This window comes from Loxodonta africana, chromosome 3, assembly GCF_030014295.1.
Source record: "Loxodonta africana isolate mLoxAfr1 chromosome 3, mLoxAfr1.hap2, whole genome shotgun sequence".
NCBI lineage: Eukaryota > Metazoa > Chordata > Mammalia > Proboscidea > Elephantidae > Loxodonta > Loxodonta africana.
The window spans coordinates 198,503,558-198,516,877 of record NC_087344.1 but is presented as its reverse complement, the minus strand read 5'-3'; the positions used below and the strand labels follow the sequence as shown (position 1 = coordinate 198,516,877).

Below are 13,320 nucleotides of genomic sequence, written 5' to 3'. Positions count from 1 at the left end.
AAACGTTCACTCGAAGCTCAATAAAAATTAAAAAAAAAAAATGAGGGGCAGTGGGGGTGTAATCAAGACATTTCCAAACAAACAGAAGCTCTGGGAATTTGCCACTACCAGGCCAGCTTTGAAAGTATTACTCAAGGGAGTACTCCATATAGAAAGGCAAGAGCATTAAATAAATATTCGAATCTATACACAGGAAACAAATTTTTAAAAATTAGAGAGCGAGAGATCTCAAAAAATGCAATAACATGGACAGTCATAAGGACCAAGTATATGATATTTTTAGGGAATAAACTCAAAAATTAAATCCCACAAACAATACATCAAGTTTATAAGAAATAAGTACAAAGTAAACTTATTGAATATAGGTTGTGCATTGATGTTAATGGAGACATACCAACAGAAATGAGGGAGGGAAGAGCATATCAGGAATAGATACATTATGTTAAGGTTGTATGTTAACTGTTGTTCATATGATAAATGTTCTTGCAGTTGTATATTGTGTAATGCAAGTCGTGTAACTAAGAAATCACCAAGAAAAAACATTCAGAAGAGGGTGAAGGCAAAATGGCTCATCACAAGAAAACTGTCAAATACAAACAAGAACAGAAAAATAGGAATAAAAAACTAAGATACAAAACAGTCAAAAACCAAACAACAAAATGAGTGAGGTAGACGCTCCATTTTCAGTAATAACCTTAAATGTAAATGGCCTAAACACCCCATGCAAAAGACAGAGTGGCAGAATGGATTTTAAAAAATCCATGATCTGTCCTTTTGCTGTCTATAAGAAATACAACTTAGACACAAAAAGACTGAAAGTAAAAGGGTGGAGGAAAATATTCCACGCAACTGGTAAACAAAAAAGAGCAGGGGAGGCCATGCTAATATCAGATAAAATAGACTTTAAATCAAAATCTATTACTAGAGACAAAGAAGGACATTACATAATAATAAAAGGGTCAATCCAGCAAAAAGACATAACAATTATAAATATCTACACACCTAACAGAAAGGCTCCAAAATACATGAAACAAATACTGACTAACTTGAAAAGAGAAACAGACAACTCCAAAATAAGAGTAGGGGACTTCAGCACACCACTTTTGATTATAGACAGACCATCTAAAAAGATCGCTAAGGACATTGAGAACTTAAATAAAACCATAAGCCAGTTGGACCTAATGAACATATATAGAACACTCCACCCATCATCAAAACAGTACACATTCTTCTCCAGCACACATGGATCATTTTCCAGAATAGGCCATATGCTAGGACACAAAACAAGTCTCAACAAATTTAAAAAGATTGAAATCATCAAAGCATCTTCTCTGACCATAACGGTGTAAAGCTAGAAATCAACAACAGGAAAAATAATGAAAGAATATACAAATAAATACATGGAAACTAAATAATCTACTGCTAAAAAACTATTGGGTCATAGAAGAAATCAAAAGTGAAATTAAAAAAATTCCTAGAATCAAACACGAATGAAAACACAACATATCAAAACCTTTGGGACACAGCAAAAGTCAGTACTCAGAGGGAAACTTATAGCAGTAAATGCCTACATTAAAAAAGAAGATCCAAAATCATTAACTTAAACCAATGATTTGAACAAATAGAAAAGAAAAGCAAAAGAAAGCAAAGCTACCAGAAAACAAATGAAATAATAAAATTCGAGACAGAAATAAACAAAATAGAAAAACAATAGAATCAACAAAACCAAAAGTTGGTTCTTTGAAAGGATCAGTAAAATACACAAAACACTGGCTAGACTGACAAAAGAAAAAAACCAGAAGAAGCAAATAGCCAAATTAAGAAATGCAATTGGTGACATTACAACTGATCCAACAGAGATAAAGAAGATCATAACAGATTACTATGAAAAATTATACTGCAACATATCTGAAAACCTAGACGAAATGGGCAAATTCCTAGAAACACACTACCTACCCAAACTAACACAGAGGTAGAAAATTTAAACAGACCCATTACAAAAGAAGAGACTGAAGATGTCATCAAAAACTATTGAACTAATAGAAGAGTTTAGCAATGTTGCAGGATACAAGACCGAAAAAAAACCCATGGCCAGATGTCTACTGTCATGGTTTTAATTGTGTCCCCCCAAAATATGTGCCAACTTGGTTAGGCCATGATTCCCAGTATTGTGTGGTTGTCCTCCATTTTGTGATTTTCCTATGTGTTAAAAATCCTAATCTCTGCCTGTGGTTAAAGAGAATTAGGGTGGGATGTAACACCCTTGCTCAGGTCACATCCTTAATCCAATGTAAAGGGAGTTTCCCTGGGGTATGGCCTGCACCACCTTTTATCTTACAAAAGATAAAAGGAAAGGGAAACAAGCAGAGAGTTGGGGACCTTATACCACCAAGAAAGCAGAGCTGGGAGCAGAGCACATCATTTGGACCCAGGGTTCCTGCACAGAGAAGCTCCTAGTCCAGGGGAAGATTGATGACAAGGACATTCCTCCAGAGCTGACAGAGAGAAAAAGTCTTTCCCTGGAGCTGATGCCATGAATTTGGACTTTTAGCCTCCTAGACTGTGAGAAAACAACTTTCTCTTTGTTTAGATTGTGAGAAAACAACTTTCTCTTTGTTAAAGCCATACACTTGTTGTAATTCTGTTATAGTAGCATTAGATGACTAAGACAGCTACACTTGAGAATTCTACCAAACATTCAGAGAAGAGTTGACACCAATCCTCCTCAATCTCTTCAAAAAGAAGGAAGAAGGAACGCTACCAAGCTCCTTCTATGAAGCCAGCATAACCCTCAAGCCTAAACCACAGGTAAAGACACGACAAAAAAAGAAAATTACAAATATGTTTTATGAACATAGATGCAAAATTTTTCAACAAAATTCTAGCCAACAGACTACAGCAATGTATTTAAAAAATCATACACCATGATCAAGTGGGATTCATACCAGATTACAAAGTAAATCAACTTTAGAAAATCAATCAATACAGTGTACCATATAAATAAAACAAAGGAAAAGAACCATATGATCATATCAATTGATGCAGAAAAGGCATTCAATAAAATTCAACACTTTTCCTGATTAAAAACTCTCAGCAAAACAGGAACAGAAGGGAAATTTGTCAACATATTTAGGGGCATATATGCAAGACCAACAGCCAACATTGTATTCAATGCAGAAAGGCTGAGAGCCTTCCCTTTGAGAACAGGAACAAGACAAGAATGCCCGTTATCACCACTCTTATTCAACATTGTACTGGGAGTCCTAGCTAAAGAAGACAAGAAAGAGAAATAAAAGGTATCTGAATCAGAAAAGAAGTGCAACTAACTCTATTTGCAGATGACGTGATCTTATATATAGAAGACCCTAAGATTCCACAAGAAAACTGTTGAAACTAATAGAAGAGTTTAGCAATGTTGCAGGACACAAGATCAACACACAAAAATCAGTTGGGTTCCTCTACACTAACAGAGTACGCTGAAAAAGAAATCAAGAAAACAATACCATTCACGATTGCCCTCAAATTGATAAGATACCTAGGAATTAACCTAACCAGGGACATAAAAGACTTATACTATGAGAATTAAAAAATACTGCTATAAGAGACTAAAAGAGACACACAAAAATGGAAAGACATCCCATGCTCATGGATGAGAAGGCTTAATACAGTGAAAATGTTCATACTACCTACAGTGACCTACAGATTCAATGCAATCCCATACAAATCCCAACAACATTCTTTACTGAAATGGAAAAACTAATCACCAACTTCATATGGAAAGGAAAGAAACCCTGAATAGCCAAAGCAATATTAAAGAAAAAAAAAAAAAAGCAGAAGGCCTCACACTCACCAATATCACAACATACTGTACAACCACTGTAATAAAAAACAGTCTGGTATTAGTTCAATGATAGACACACAGACCAGTGGAATAGAACTGAGAACTCAGAAGTAATCCCAGCCAACTATGGACAACTGATTTTCAACAAGGGATCAAAGTCCATTCAGTGGGACAGAAACTGTCTTTCTAATAAATGGTGCTGGCAGAACTGGATATCTACCGACAGAAAAGTGAAACAGGAGCCATACCTCACACTATACGTAACAACAAACTCAAAGTGGATCAAAGACCTAAATGTGAAACCTAAAACCATAAAATTCCTGGGAGAAAACTGTGTGACATAATCTTTTGTAAAAACAGAATAACGTAACAAATGCACAGATATAAGAAGACAAAATAGGTAAGTAGGACCTCAGAAAAATTAAAAACTTACGCTCATCAAAATAGAGAACCTATAGACTGGGAAAAATCTTCAAAAACAACTTCTCCAATAAAGGTCTAATCTCTAAATTATATAGAAAACTGCAATAATTCAACAACAGAAAGACAAACATCCCAATCACAAAATGGGAAAAGGACATAAACAGAATCTTCACTAAAGAGGAGGACATCAAAGCAGCCAACAAACATATGAAAAGATGGTCTCGATCACTAGCCATTAAACAGATGCAAATCAAAACTACAGTTAGATACCATCTTAAAAAAAAAAATTTTTTTTTTTTTAATCTTATCCTAGCTAAAATGGCAGTGTTAAAAAAAAAAAAAAAGATAACAACATATGTTGGTGGAGATGTGGGAAGATTGGAACCCTGATTCATTGCTGGTAGGATTACAAAATGGTACAGTGGAAAACGGTATGGTGCTTTCTCAAAAAAACAGATACAGAACTATGCTATGGTCCAGCGATCTCACTCCTAGATATACACCCTAAAAAAAAAAAAAACACCCTAGAGGCCTAAAAATAACGACAGAAACAGAAATATGCACACCTGTGTTCATTGCTGCTTTATTCATGATAGCAAATAAATGGAAACAACCAAGTGCCCATCAACAGATGAATGAATAAGCAAATTGTGATGCCTACAATGGAATACTATGCAACCATAAAGAACAATGGTGAACTCATAAAACATTTAACGTGGGTGGACCTGGAGGGCATAATGCTGAATGAATGAAGTCAAGCATATAAGGACAAATGGTATATGATCTCTCTTTTATAAGCAGACAAGAATAGATTTACAGAGAGAGACCAGTGTTCACTGGTGGTTACCAAGGTGAAGGGGGGAAAGGGAAAGCACACTTTAGACTTGTTACTTTTGGTGATGAGAAAAGTGACACCAAATATGAATGCAGTGAACACACACAACCAAAGTAAAAATAAGTGTTTGAGCACATGCGAATGGGTGTAGGCATATTGGGATATGGGTAGGATAAGAGTATACGTAGGTGAGAACAGATAGAAGCAGCTATAAAACCCAGTGCCGTCGAGTCGATTCCGACTCATAGCAACCCTATAGGACAGAGTAGAACTGCCCTATAGAGTTTCCAAGGAGCGCCTGGCGGATTTGAACTGCCGACCTCTTGGTTAGCAGCTGGAGCACTTAACCACTACGCCACCGGGGTTTCCAGAAGCATCTATAGTTATATGTAAATACAAATACATGGGTATAGACTCATATATTCATTGAAAGACACAAATACAGATACTCCTTAGACATAAACACCTTCCGAGATTGGTTTTCTGGGTTTGAAAGCTTAGAACCATAGTTCCATGGGACAACTCAGCCATTTGGCATAACATTATTGTTGTTGTTGTTGTTATGTGCTGTCGAGTCAGTTCTGACTCATAGCGACCCTACATACAACAGAATGAAACATTGCCTGGCCCTGCGCCATCCTCACAATCATTGCTATGCTTGAGCCCATTGTTGCAGCCACGGTTTCACTGTGGCATAACATAGTTCACAAAATAACATAACATAGTTCACAAAAATCATGATCTATATCCTAGTGAAGTGAGTAGTGTCTGGGATCTTAGAAGCCTGCGAGCAGCCATCTAAGATATAACTACTGGTCTCCTCTCACCAGGAGCAAAACAGTAAGAAGGTAACCAAAAGCTCACAGAAGAAACAAGTCTACACGAGCCCCAACCTTCAACCTTATCCACCCTGAAATCAGAAAACTAGATGGTGCCCAGCTACCACCACTGACTGTTCTACGAGGGTCACAATAGATAGTCCCAGACAGAAGGGGAGAAAAATGTGGAATAGAACTCAAATTCTTGATTTTAAAAAAAAAAGCCAGACAATCTGGAACAGTAGAGAAGAGAGGACTCCCTGAGTCTATCACCCTGAAATACTCTTTAAACCCAGAACCGAGTTTATCCCCTGAAATCACCTTTTAGCAAAACAGCAGCGTGGCACACAAAATAAAGGATATTACCTGTAGCATCGGCTCTTTACTTAAAAACCATCTATATGAGACCAAAAAGTCAACAATTACTCAAAAGCAAAGATGAGAAGACAAGGGCGAAGGAAAACTAGAGTACTGGAAATGGAACCAAACACAATTAAAGGGAATGTTGACACACTGTGATAAATGTAACCAATGTTACTGAACAATTTGTGTGAAAATAGTCAAATGGTAACCTAATTTGCTGTGTAAACTTTCACCAAAAACTCCATAAAATATTATTTAAAAAAAAATAACTGAGTGCTGGATGGATGGGTGTGTATCTTTGCAAGTTTTTCTTTAAATATTTTATTAGCACTTAGGTGTGCTTCCTAATGTTGTTGTTGTTGTTAGGTACCCTTGAGTCATTTCTGACTCAGCGACCCTATGTACAACAGGATGAAACAGTGCCTGGTCCTATGCCATCTTCACAATTGTTGCTATGTTTGAGCCCACTGTTGCAGCCGCTATAGCTGTCAGTTCATCTCTCTGAGGGTCTTCCTCTTTTTTGCTGTCCCTCCACCAAGCATGGTGTCCTTCTTCAGGATTGATCCTTCCTGATAACATGTCCAAAGTATATGAGATATAGTCTTGCCATCCTTGCTTCTAAGCAGCATTCTGGTTGTACTTCTTCTAAGACAGATTTGTTCATTGTTTTGGCAGTCCATGGTGTATTCAACATTCTTCGCCAATACCACAATTCAAAGGTGTCAATTCTTCTTCTGTCTTCCTTATTCATTGTCTGGCTTTTGTGTGCATATGAGGCGACTGAAAACATCACGGCTTAGGTCAGGTGCATCTTAGTCTTCAAGGTGACATCTTTGCTTTTCAACACTTTAAAGAGCTGATTTGCCCAATGCAATGAGTCTTTTGATTTCCTGACAGCCACTTCCATGAGTGTTGATTGTGGATCCAAGTAAAATGAAATCCTTGACAACCTCATTCTTTTCTCCATTTATCATGATGTTGCTTATTGGTCCAGTTGTGATGATTTTTGTTTTCTTTATGTTGAGATGTAATTCATACTGAAGGCTGTGGTCTTTAATCTTCATGAGTAAGTGCTTCAAGTCTTCTTCTCTTTCACCAAGCAAAGTTGTGGCATCTGCATAATGCAGGTTGTTGATGAACCTTCCTCCAATCCTGATGCCCCATTCTTCTCCATTCCTCAGCATACAGATTGAATAGGTATGGTGGAAGGGTACAACCCTGATGCACACCTTTCCTGACTTTAAACCATGCAGCGATCCCCTTGTTCTGTTCAAATGACTGCCTCTTGATCCATGTACAGATTCCTCAGGAGCACAGTTGAGTGTTCTGGAATTCCCATTCTCCACAACGTTATCCATAATTTGTTATAATCCACACAGTCAAACGCCTTACCATAGTCAATAAAACACAGGTAAACGTCTTCTGGTATTCTCTGCTTTCAGCCAGGATCCAGCTGATGTCAGCAGTGATATCCCTGGTTTTGCGTCCTCTTTTGGATCAGGGCTGCATTTCTGGCAGTTCCCTGTTGATATACTGCTGTAGCCACTTTTGAATGATCTTCAGCAAAATTTTCCTTGCATGCGGTATTAATGATATTGTATGATAATTTCTGCATTTGGTTGGACCACCTTTCTTGGGAATAGGCATAAATACGGATTTCTTCCAGTTGGTTGGCCAGATAGCTGTCTTCCAAAGGGCCAAGAAATTTGGTGCTTTGTAATAACTGCCTTAAATTATATAAAGTTTTTAACACACTGTATTCTCTCTCTCTCTCTTTTATCTTACATCTCTTCTGGAACAATGTGTGAGGAAGAAGAACCAAGCAGATTTTCTGCCAAATTCCATTTTCCCACGATTAAAACTAGTCACCCAAAGGGTTTCCTCTACCCAACAATTAGAAGCCACCTGTTCAACCCTACTCCTCTTGGAGACCTGCCAATGAGAAGCTGCGAACATGTGCCTTCCTCCTTCATCACCCTACTTCCACTTCCCGAAAGGACCCCATACTGTCTACCTGATTGGAAGGTGATCTCACTGAACATCATCCACGTGTCAGCAAAATGGTACTGGCACTTGATGGCACTGGCCATGCGGTGGTGGAGGGGCACCGTGACGAATCGAGCACTGGGGTTGACGTCATCCAGGACAAGGGGGAAGGAGACAGCATTAGGTTCCCACTCATTGGCTTCAGAGCGGAAGTAGCACTGTACCTCCTTAAAGATCTTCACACCTTTAGCAAACATATTGTTGCAGTGGACCTGGCAAAGAAAGAAGTACGTTAGTGGCAGGTTAATACCACCAGGTGGCATGGGGACACAATGCTACCTTACCTACTAAGATCCCAATCCCACGTGTTTCTCTGAGCACCTCCCTTAGTGAATAGTTGGTGCTCTACGATCTTCTAGATTTTTCCCATCTAAAGACTTTACAGTGGCAGTGATGTGTTGCTCAAGCCTCATAAACTTGAGTTGCAACCCAGTCACCTCCAACCAACTGTGTGCCGCTGGCCACCCCAGTTCACGTTGCAGGACCGTGGTTTCCTCATCTGTTAAATGGAGTGGATCAGCATCCTCTCAGGTCCTCCCTTACCCTTAACACTCTGAGCCTATACTCCTCTCAGCCACACTTGTTGTCTGCTTGGAATTGAGCTATCTTCAACTAAGAGGAAGATCACCACATTACTTCCTTCTAAGTATATTCCAATGCCACTCCAGTCCTTTTCAACAAAGTTAGGAGAGAAACCTAAACTAATATTGTTATTGTTGTTAGGTGCTGTTGCGTTGGTCCTGACTCATGGCAACCCCATGAACAAGGGAACAAAACTCTGCCCAGTTCTGCAGCATCCCCATGGTGACCCATAGGGTGATCCTTAGGGTTTTCACAAGCCCATTGTTACCCATAAGGTTTTCACTGGCTGATTTTTCAGAAGTAGATCACCAGGCCTTTCTTCCTAGCCTGTCTTAGCCTAGAAGCTCTGCTGAAACCCGCTCAGCATCGTAACATGACACGAGCCTCCACCGACAGATGAGTGGTGGCTGTGCGTGACGTACACGGGCTGGGAAGTAAACCTGGGTTAGCCAACACAGTTTCATCTTTCTTTTTAGAAATCTCATTTCAAATGCCACATCTTGGCATTTTTTATCCAGTGGCACGGCACTTAATCAGTTCTGTCAATTAAGCTCAGTTTAGATAAAGCCGTCTGATGAAGGCATCAGGTCTTCCTCATAGATATTTCCTGAGATGAGAAAAGAAGGTCTGTTGGAGATTAGTTGATGTCCCCTAGCTTGCTGCGACAGCCACTCCACCAGGATATGCATAAGGCTTTTAAGTGTCATCAGGAACAAAGATTCCACATTTTTTTTTTTTTCTGTAGCACTTTGCTGCGTTCAGTAACCCTCAACAAGTGGAATGTTCAAATTCATCACTAATTGAAGTCCCCGACGTAGTTTAGTGACACTCGCTCTGGTTCAGACCTATGCAGAAAACGCAGCTTTGTTGGTCACTAGCACACGAAAACTTTCCCTAAATATAAAGACTTCATAGACTGGAAAAGCAGTCTTGTCATTCTAGGAATACATTTCCTGTTTTTGTTTTAATGTTTTGCTTAGGCCCTTGAATTGTTAACCCTTTAACTGCCTTCAATACCCTCCTCTGGTTTCTGGAGAGTCAATATAGGACTGCCATTCAGAATTTATTTTCAGCTGAAGAAGAAAGCAGCAGGAATATAGAAATGTCATGACTAGAGAAACAGGCCAGAGGTAATGTTAAAAAAAAAAAAATAGGATTTGTAGAATATTAGAGCTTTAAAATCATCTAGTCCAACCCTCTCCTCGCTAATGAAGAAACAAGGGCTCAGAGAAGTTGTGACTTGCTCGTCGTCAGTCAATAGCAGAACTGATTCGCGAACCCTAGACTCCTAGTCCAGTGCTCTCTCCACATCCCATGCCACACAGAAGTGGAGCAAATAGCCTTAACTTTTCCATTTGGATTTTCCCCCAAATGTTTTAATGACAAAAGCATGTGTTAATACCTTCTGTGGGATGAATTCATTGTTCTAGTTTATGGAACACAAGTCAATGGAACAAGACTTAAAAAAAAATCAAAGACATACCATCTAAAGCTTTAATAGATTTTTCAGCTGCTTTAAAAGCTGCAAAGTGTTGAGTAAGTGGTCTGTGGGGGAGGTAATGATCTTTCCCACAGATGTTTTGGGAATTCTCCTGGAATGCAAATAAATAATATAGGATTTCATTCCCATGTGGGCTTACATATTTTTATTTAATGAATACAATACATTTCTAAATGCATTAGTTTATTTCCATGGTACATTTTAACTATTCTTTTGGAAAAAAATAGGCAATGATTTGGCCCAGGAGGCAAAATTTAATCTCTGGAAGACATCTTTTTATTTGCTTCAGAAAAATTAAGATATGCCGGAGACCCTTCTGGCCTTGAAAGCAATGGACCTGAGTCAGTTCCTTAAGAGTTTCTGGTACCTTCTCATTGCAGAACATGCTTTGAATAATTTTGACCTGTGATAAACTGGTTAAACAGGAGCTGCTGGGGATTACTTGGCACTCGGGCAAACCAAAGACTATTGACTAAATATTATAACTTTATGGGGAGTTTAAAATATATGTTAATATTTGTGGAACTAGACATTCTCCCAACAGTGTATATTTGTGAATTGATACATAATGTTCATAGGCACATATGGATATAGACACTATTCAGCTATACAAATAAATATTCTCTTGAAGCACATTCACCCCCAGCAAAATTGTGAAGAACAATACATTACAAAAAACTGTGCACACTTGGGTTTTACAACTGCCAAAGGATGATTCTGGAACAATAAAAAAGGTATATGTTGATCCCTCTGTTCTCATCTTAAATGTTTGTTCATTTCACTAATACCTATTAATCCAATTAGGAAATATCACATTAACATCAGAGAATTACATAACAGACACGCATTTTCATCTTGACTCCTAGGCTCGTGTAAAGAATAACAAATTTTGACTTACTAGGAACTCATAATGATAACAGGGGTTTCCTTCTAGGTCCCCATATCATCCTGCATATCTCCTTTTGCAAGTAAGTGGTGTCTGCCCTGTTGAACTGCAAATTGTCCCAAGGTAGGGATTATATCTTAGCCATCTACGTACCGGCAGAACCTGGCATAGTGCTATTTATGCTCTTAATACTGTTGATAAACTATTTAAAAGGGAGATAGAAGGATGGATGAATTTAGAATGCAAATACTGTTGCTGAGGATGGAACATAAATAGAAGTAGTGCTACCAATGTGCTGGTCGCTAATATTCTCTACGCAAGTATTAATGGGGAGAAAGAACAGATAAACGGGGACTCATGTATGACGTCAGATTCACTTGCCCACTCACTTTCTTGAGGCTTATGTATGAAGTCCCTTCACGCTCCTTCATAAACCAGTACGAGTTAAATGCCAGCCACATAAGCTTCTAGGGTCTCTTTATTACAGCCAGCAAAAGGACTTTTCTCTCTGCGCATAGGTCCTTAGTTTTCCTCAAGCTTAGAATTCAGGTTTGACATCCAATCTGGTCACTTTATGCATGGGTATTTCTTTCCTTCCATGCCTTTCTCTCTGAAGCATACTTTGGATTGGAAAAGGTAAATGGAAAATAATCATTTGATCTAGGTACTGGGAAACCCACCATTTTATTAATAGCGATGTCCTCAACCCTTACATCAAGGTGTGGCTCTTCCATGACAAAATGGAAATGAGGCCTTAAGTCCCTCCCCAGATCTTCTCAAGTGTCTGTCTTTAGCATGCTCCAGCACCCTCCCAGTCTTTGGAACTCTCCCAAGCCTTCTTCCATCCAACCACTCAACAACATCCATCAACTCTTTCCTAACTGATCTGTGACAATAAATTGGTAAAATAATTTCTACGATTTCATTAAACATCACTTGCTAAATGTTTTACTCTCTCCCAGGTAAAATACTTGCATTTTAAAACAGGCTTTTCAGAGAGAGTATTTAAGCAAAAATAAACAAAACTAATAATTTACGTTTTGGGCCTTATAGCAGGTTTGAATCTCACCCACTGAGCAACCAACTCCTGTGACTGGGCAAAAAGAGTCACCCAGATGCCATAAAGACGTCAGACTAAGACCCTGGGACTGAGGTCCGGAGGCCAGATGCTGACCCAAGCCAAGAGTAGCACCAGTTCCTCCTGCCTGGCCCCAGTCTCTGGTTCAAGTTTCTGTTTATGGTGAAGAAAGTACTCTATGCCAACGTCCTATTCTTGTCCGTCATACCTCCTCCTCCTTCCACCCAAGGTGGCAGAGATATTTCTAACTATAAATGGTTAGAGTAGCCAGTAAAGGGTATCATTTGCTCATTCACATTTACGGAGCTAGATTATACTAAGCACCAGTACAGAGATTACAAAGCAGTATCACTACCCTGGAGAAGCTTGAGGTCTAACAAGAGAGTCAGATCCATGCTCAGATAAGTGACAACAAATATGTTGCTACAATAGGTAAGAAACAAAGAGTTCTGGGAACACAACTTTGGAATCTTATGATTTCTCAGTGAGGAAGGGATGAGACACAAACCATGAGTGGAGTTGGTAGTGTTGTTAGGTGCCATCGAGTTGATTTTTGACACATAGTGATCCCATGTGACAGAGTGGATCTGCCCCTTAGGGTTTCCTAAGCTGTCATCTTTACATGAGCAGATCACTGGGTCTTTCTCCCACAGAGCTGCTGGGTGGGCTTGAACCACCAACCTTTCTGTTAGTAGCCGAGTGTTTACCCTTTGCATCACCAGGGCTCCTTCATTAATGGAGAGTGGTTAAAAACACAAAGCCTCCCTCTTCCTCCATCGAGAATCAGAACTGCAATGTGCCACCAGTGTGTCATATCCCTTGGTGTGTCGGGCAGGGCCATATTATAACTTTAGTGGACCCTCAGCACATTTGCCTTTATGGGCCCCTTCCTCTATAAAAAATAATAAATTCTATTTTAAAACTGCATTGGTAAAAAGATGAGTATA

The 13,320-nt window shown here is 39.0% G+C and overlaps 1 protein-coding gene across 2 annotated transcripts in view; it reads right to left on the bottom strand.

Moving 5' to 3' along the window:
* The window catches only part of DDR2 (discoidin domain receptor tyrosine kinase 2), a 238,325-nt gene that overhangs the window by 44,247 nt on the left and 180,758 nt on the right, over positions 1-13,320 (bottom strand). For both annotated transcript variants that reach the window (XM_010594918.3, XM_010594920.3), the window contains one exon: positions 8,295-8,538. In XM_010594918.3, coding sequence (XP_010593220.1) covers positions 8,295-8,538 — 244 coding nt within the window. The remainder of the gene's footprint in view (positions 1-8,294; positions 8,539-13,320) is intronic.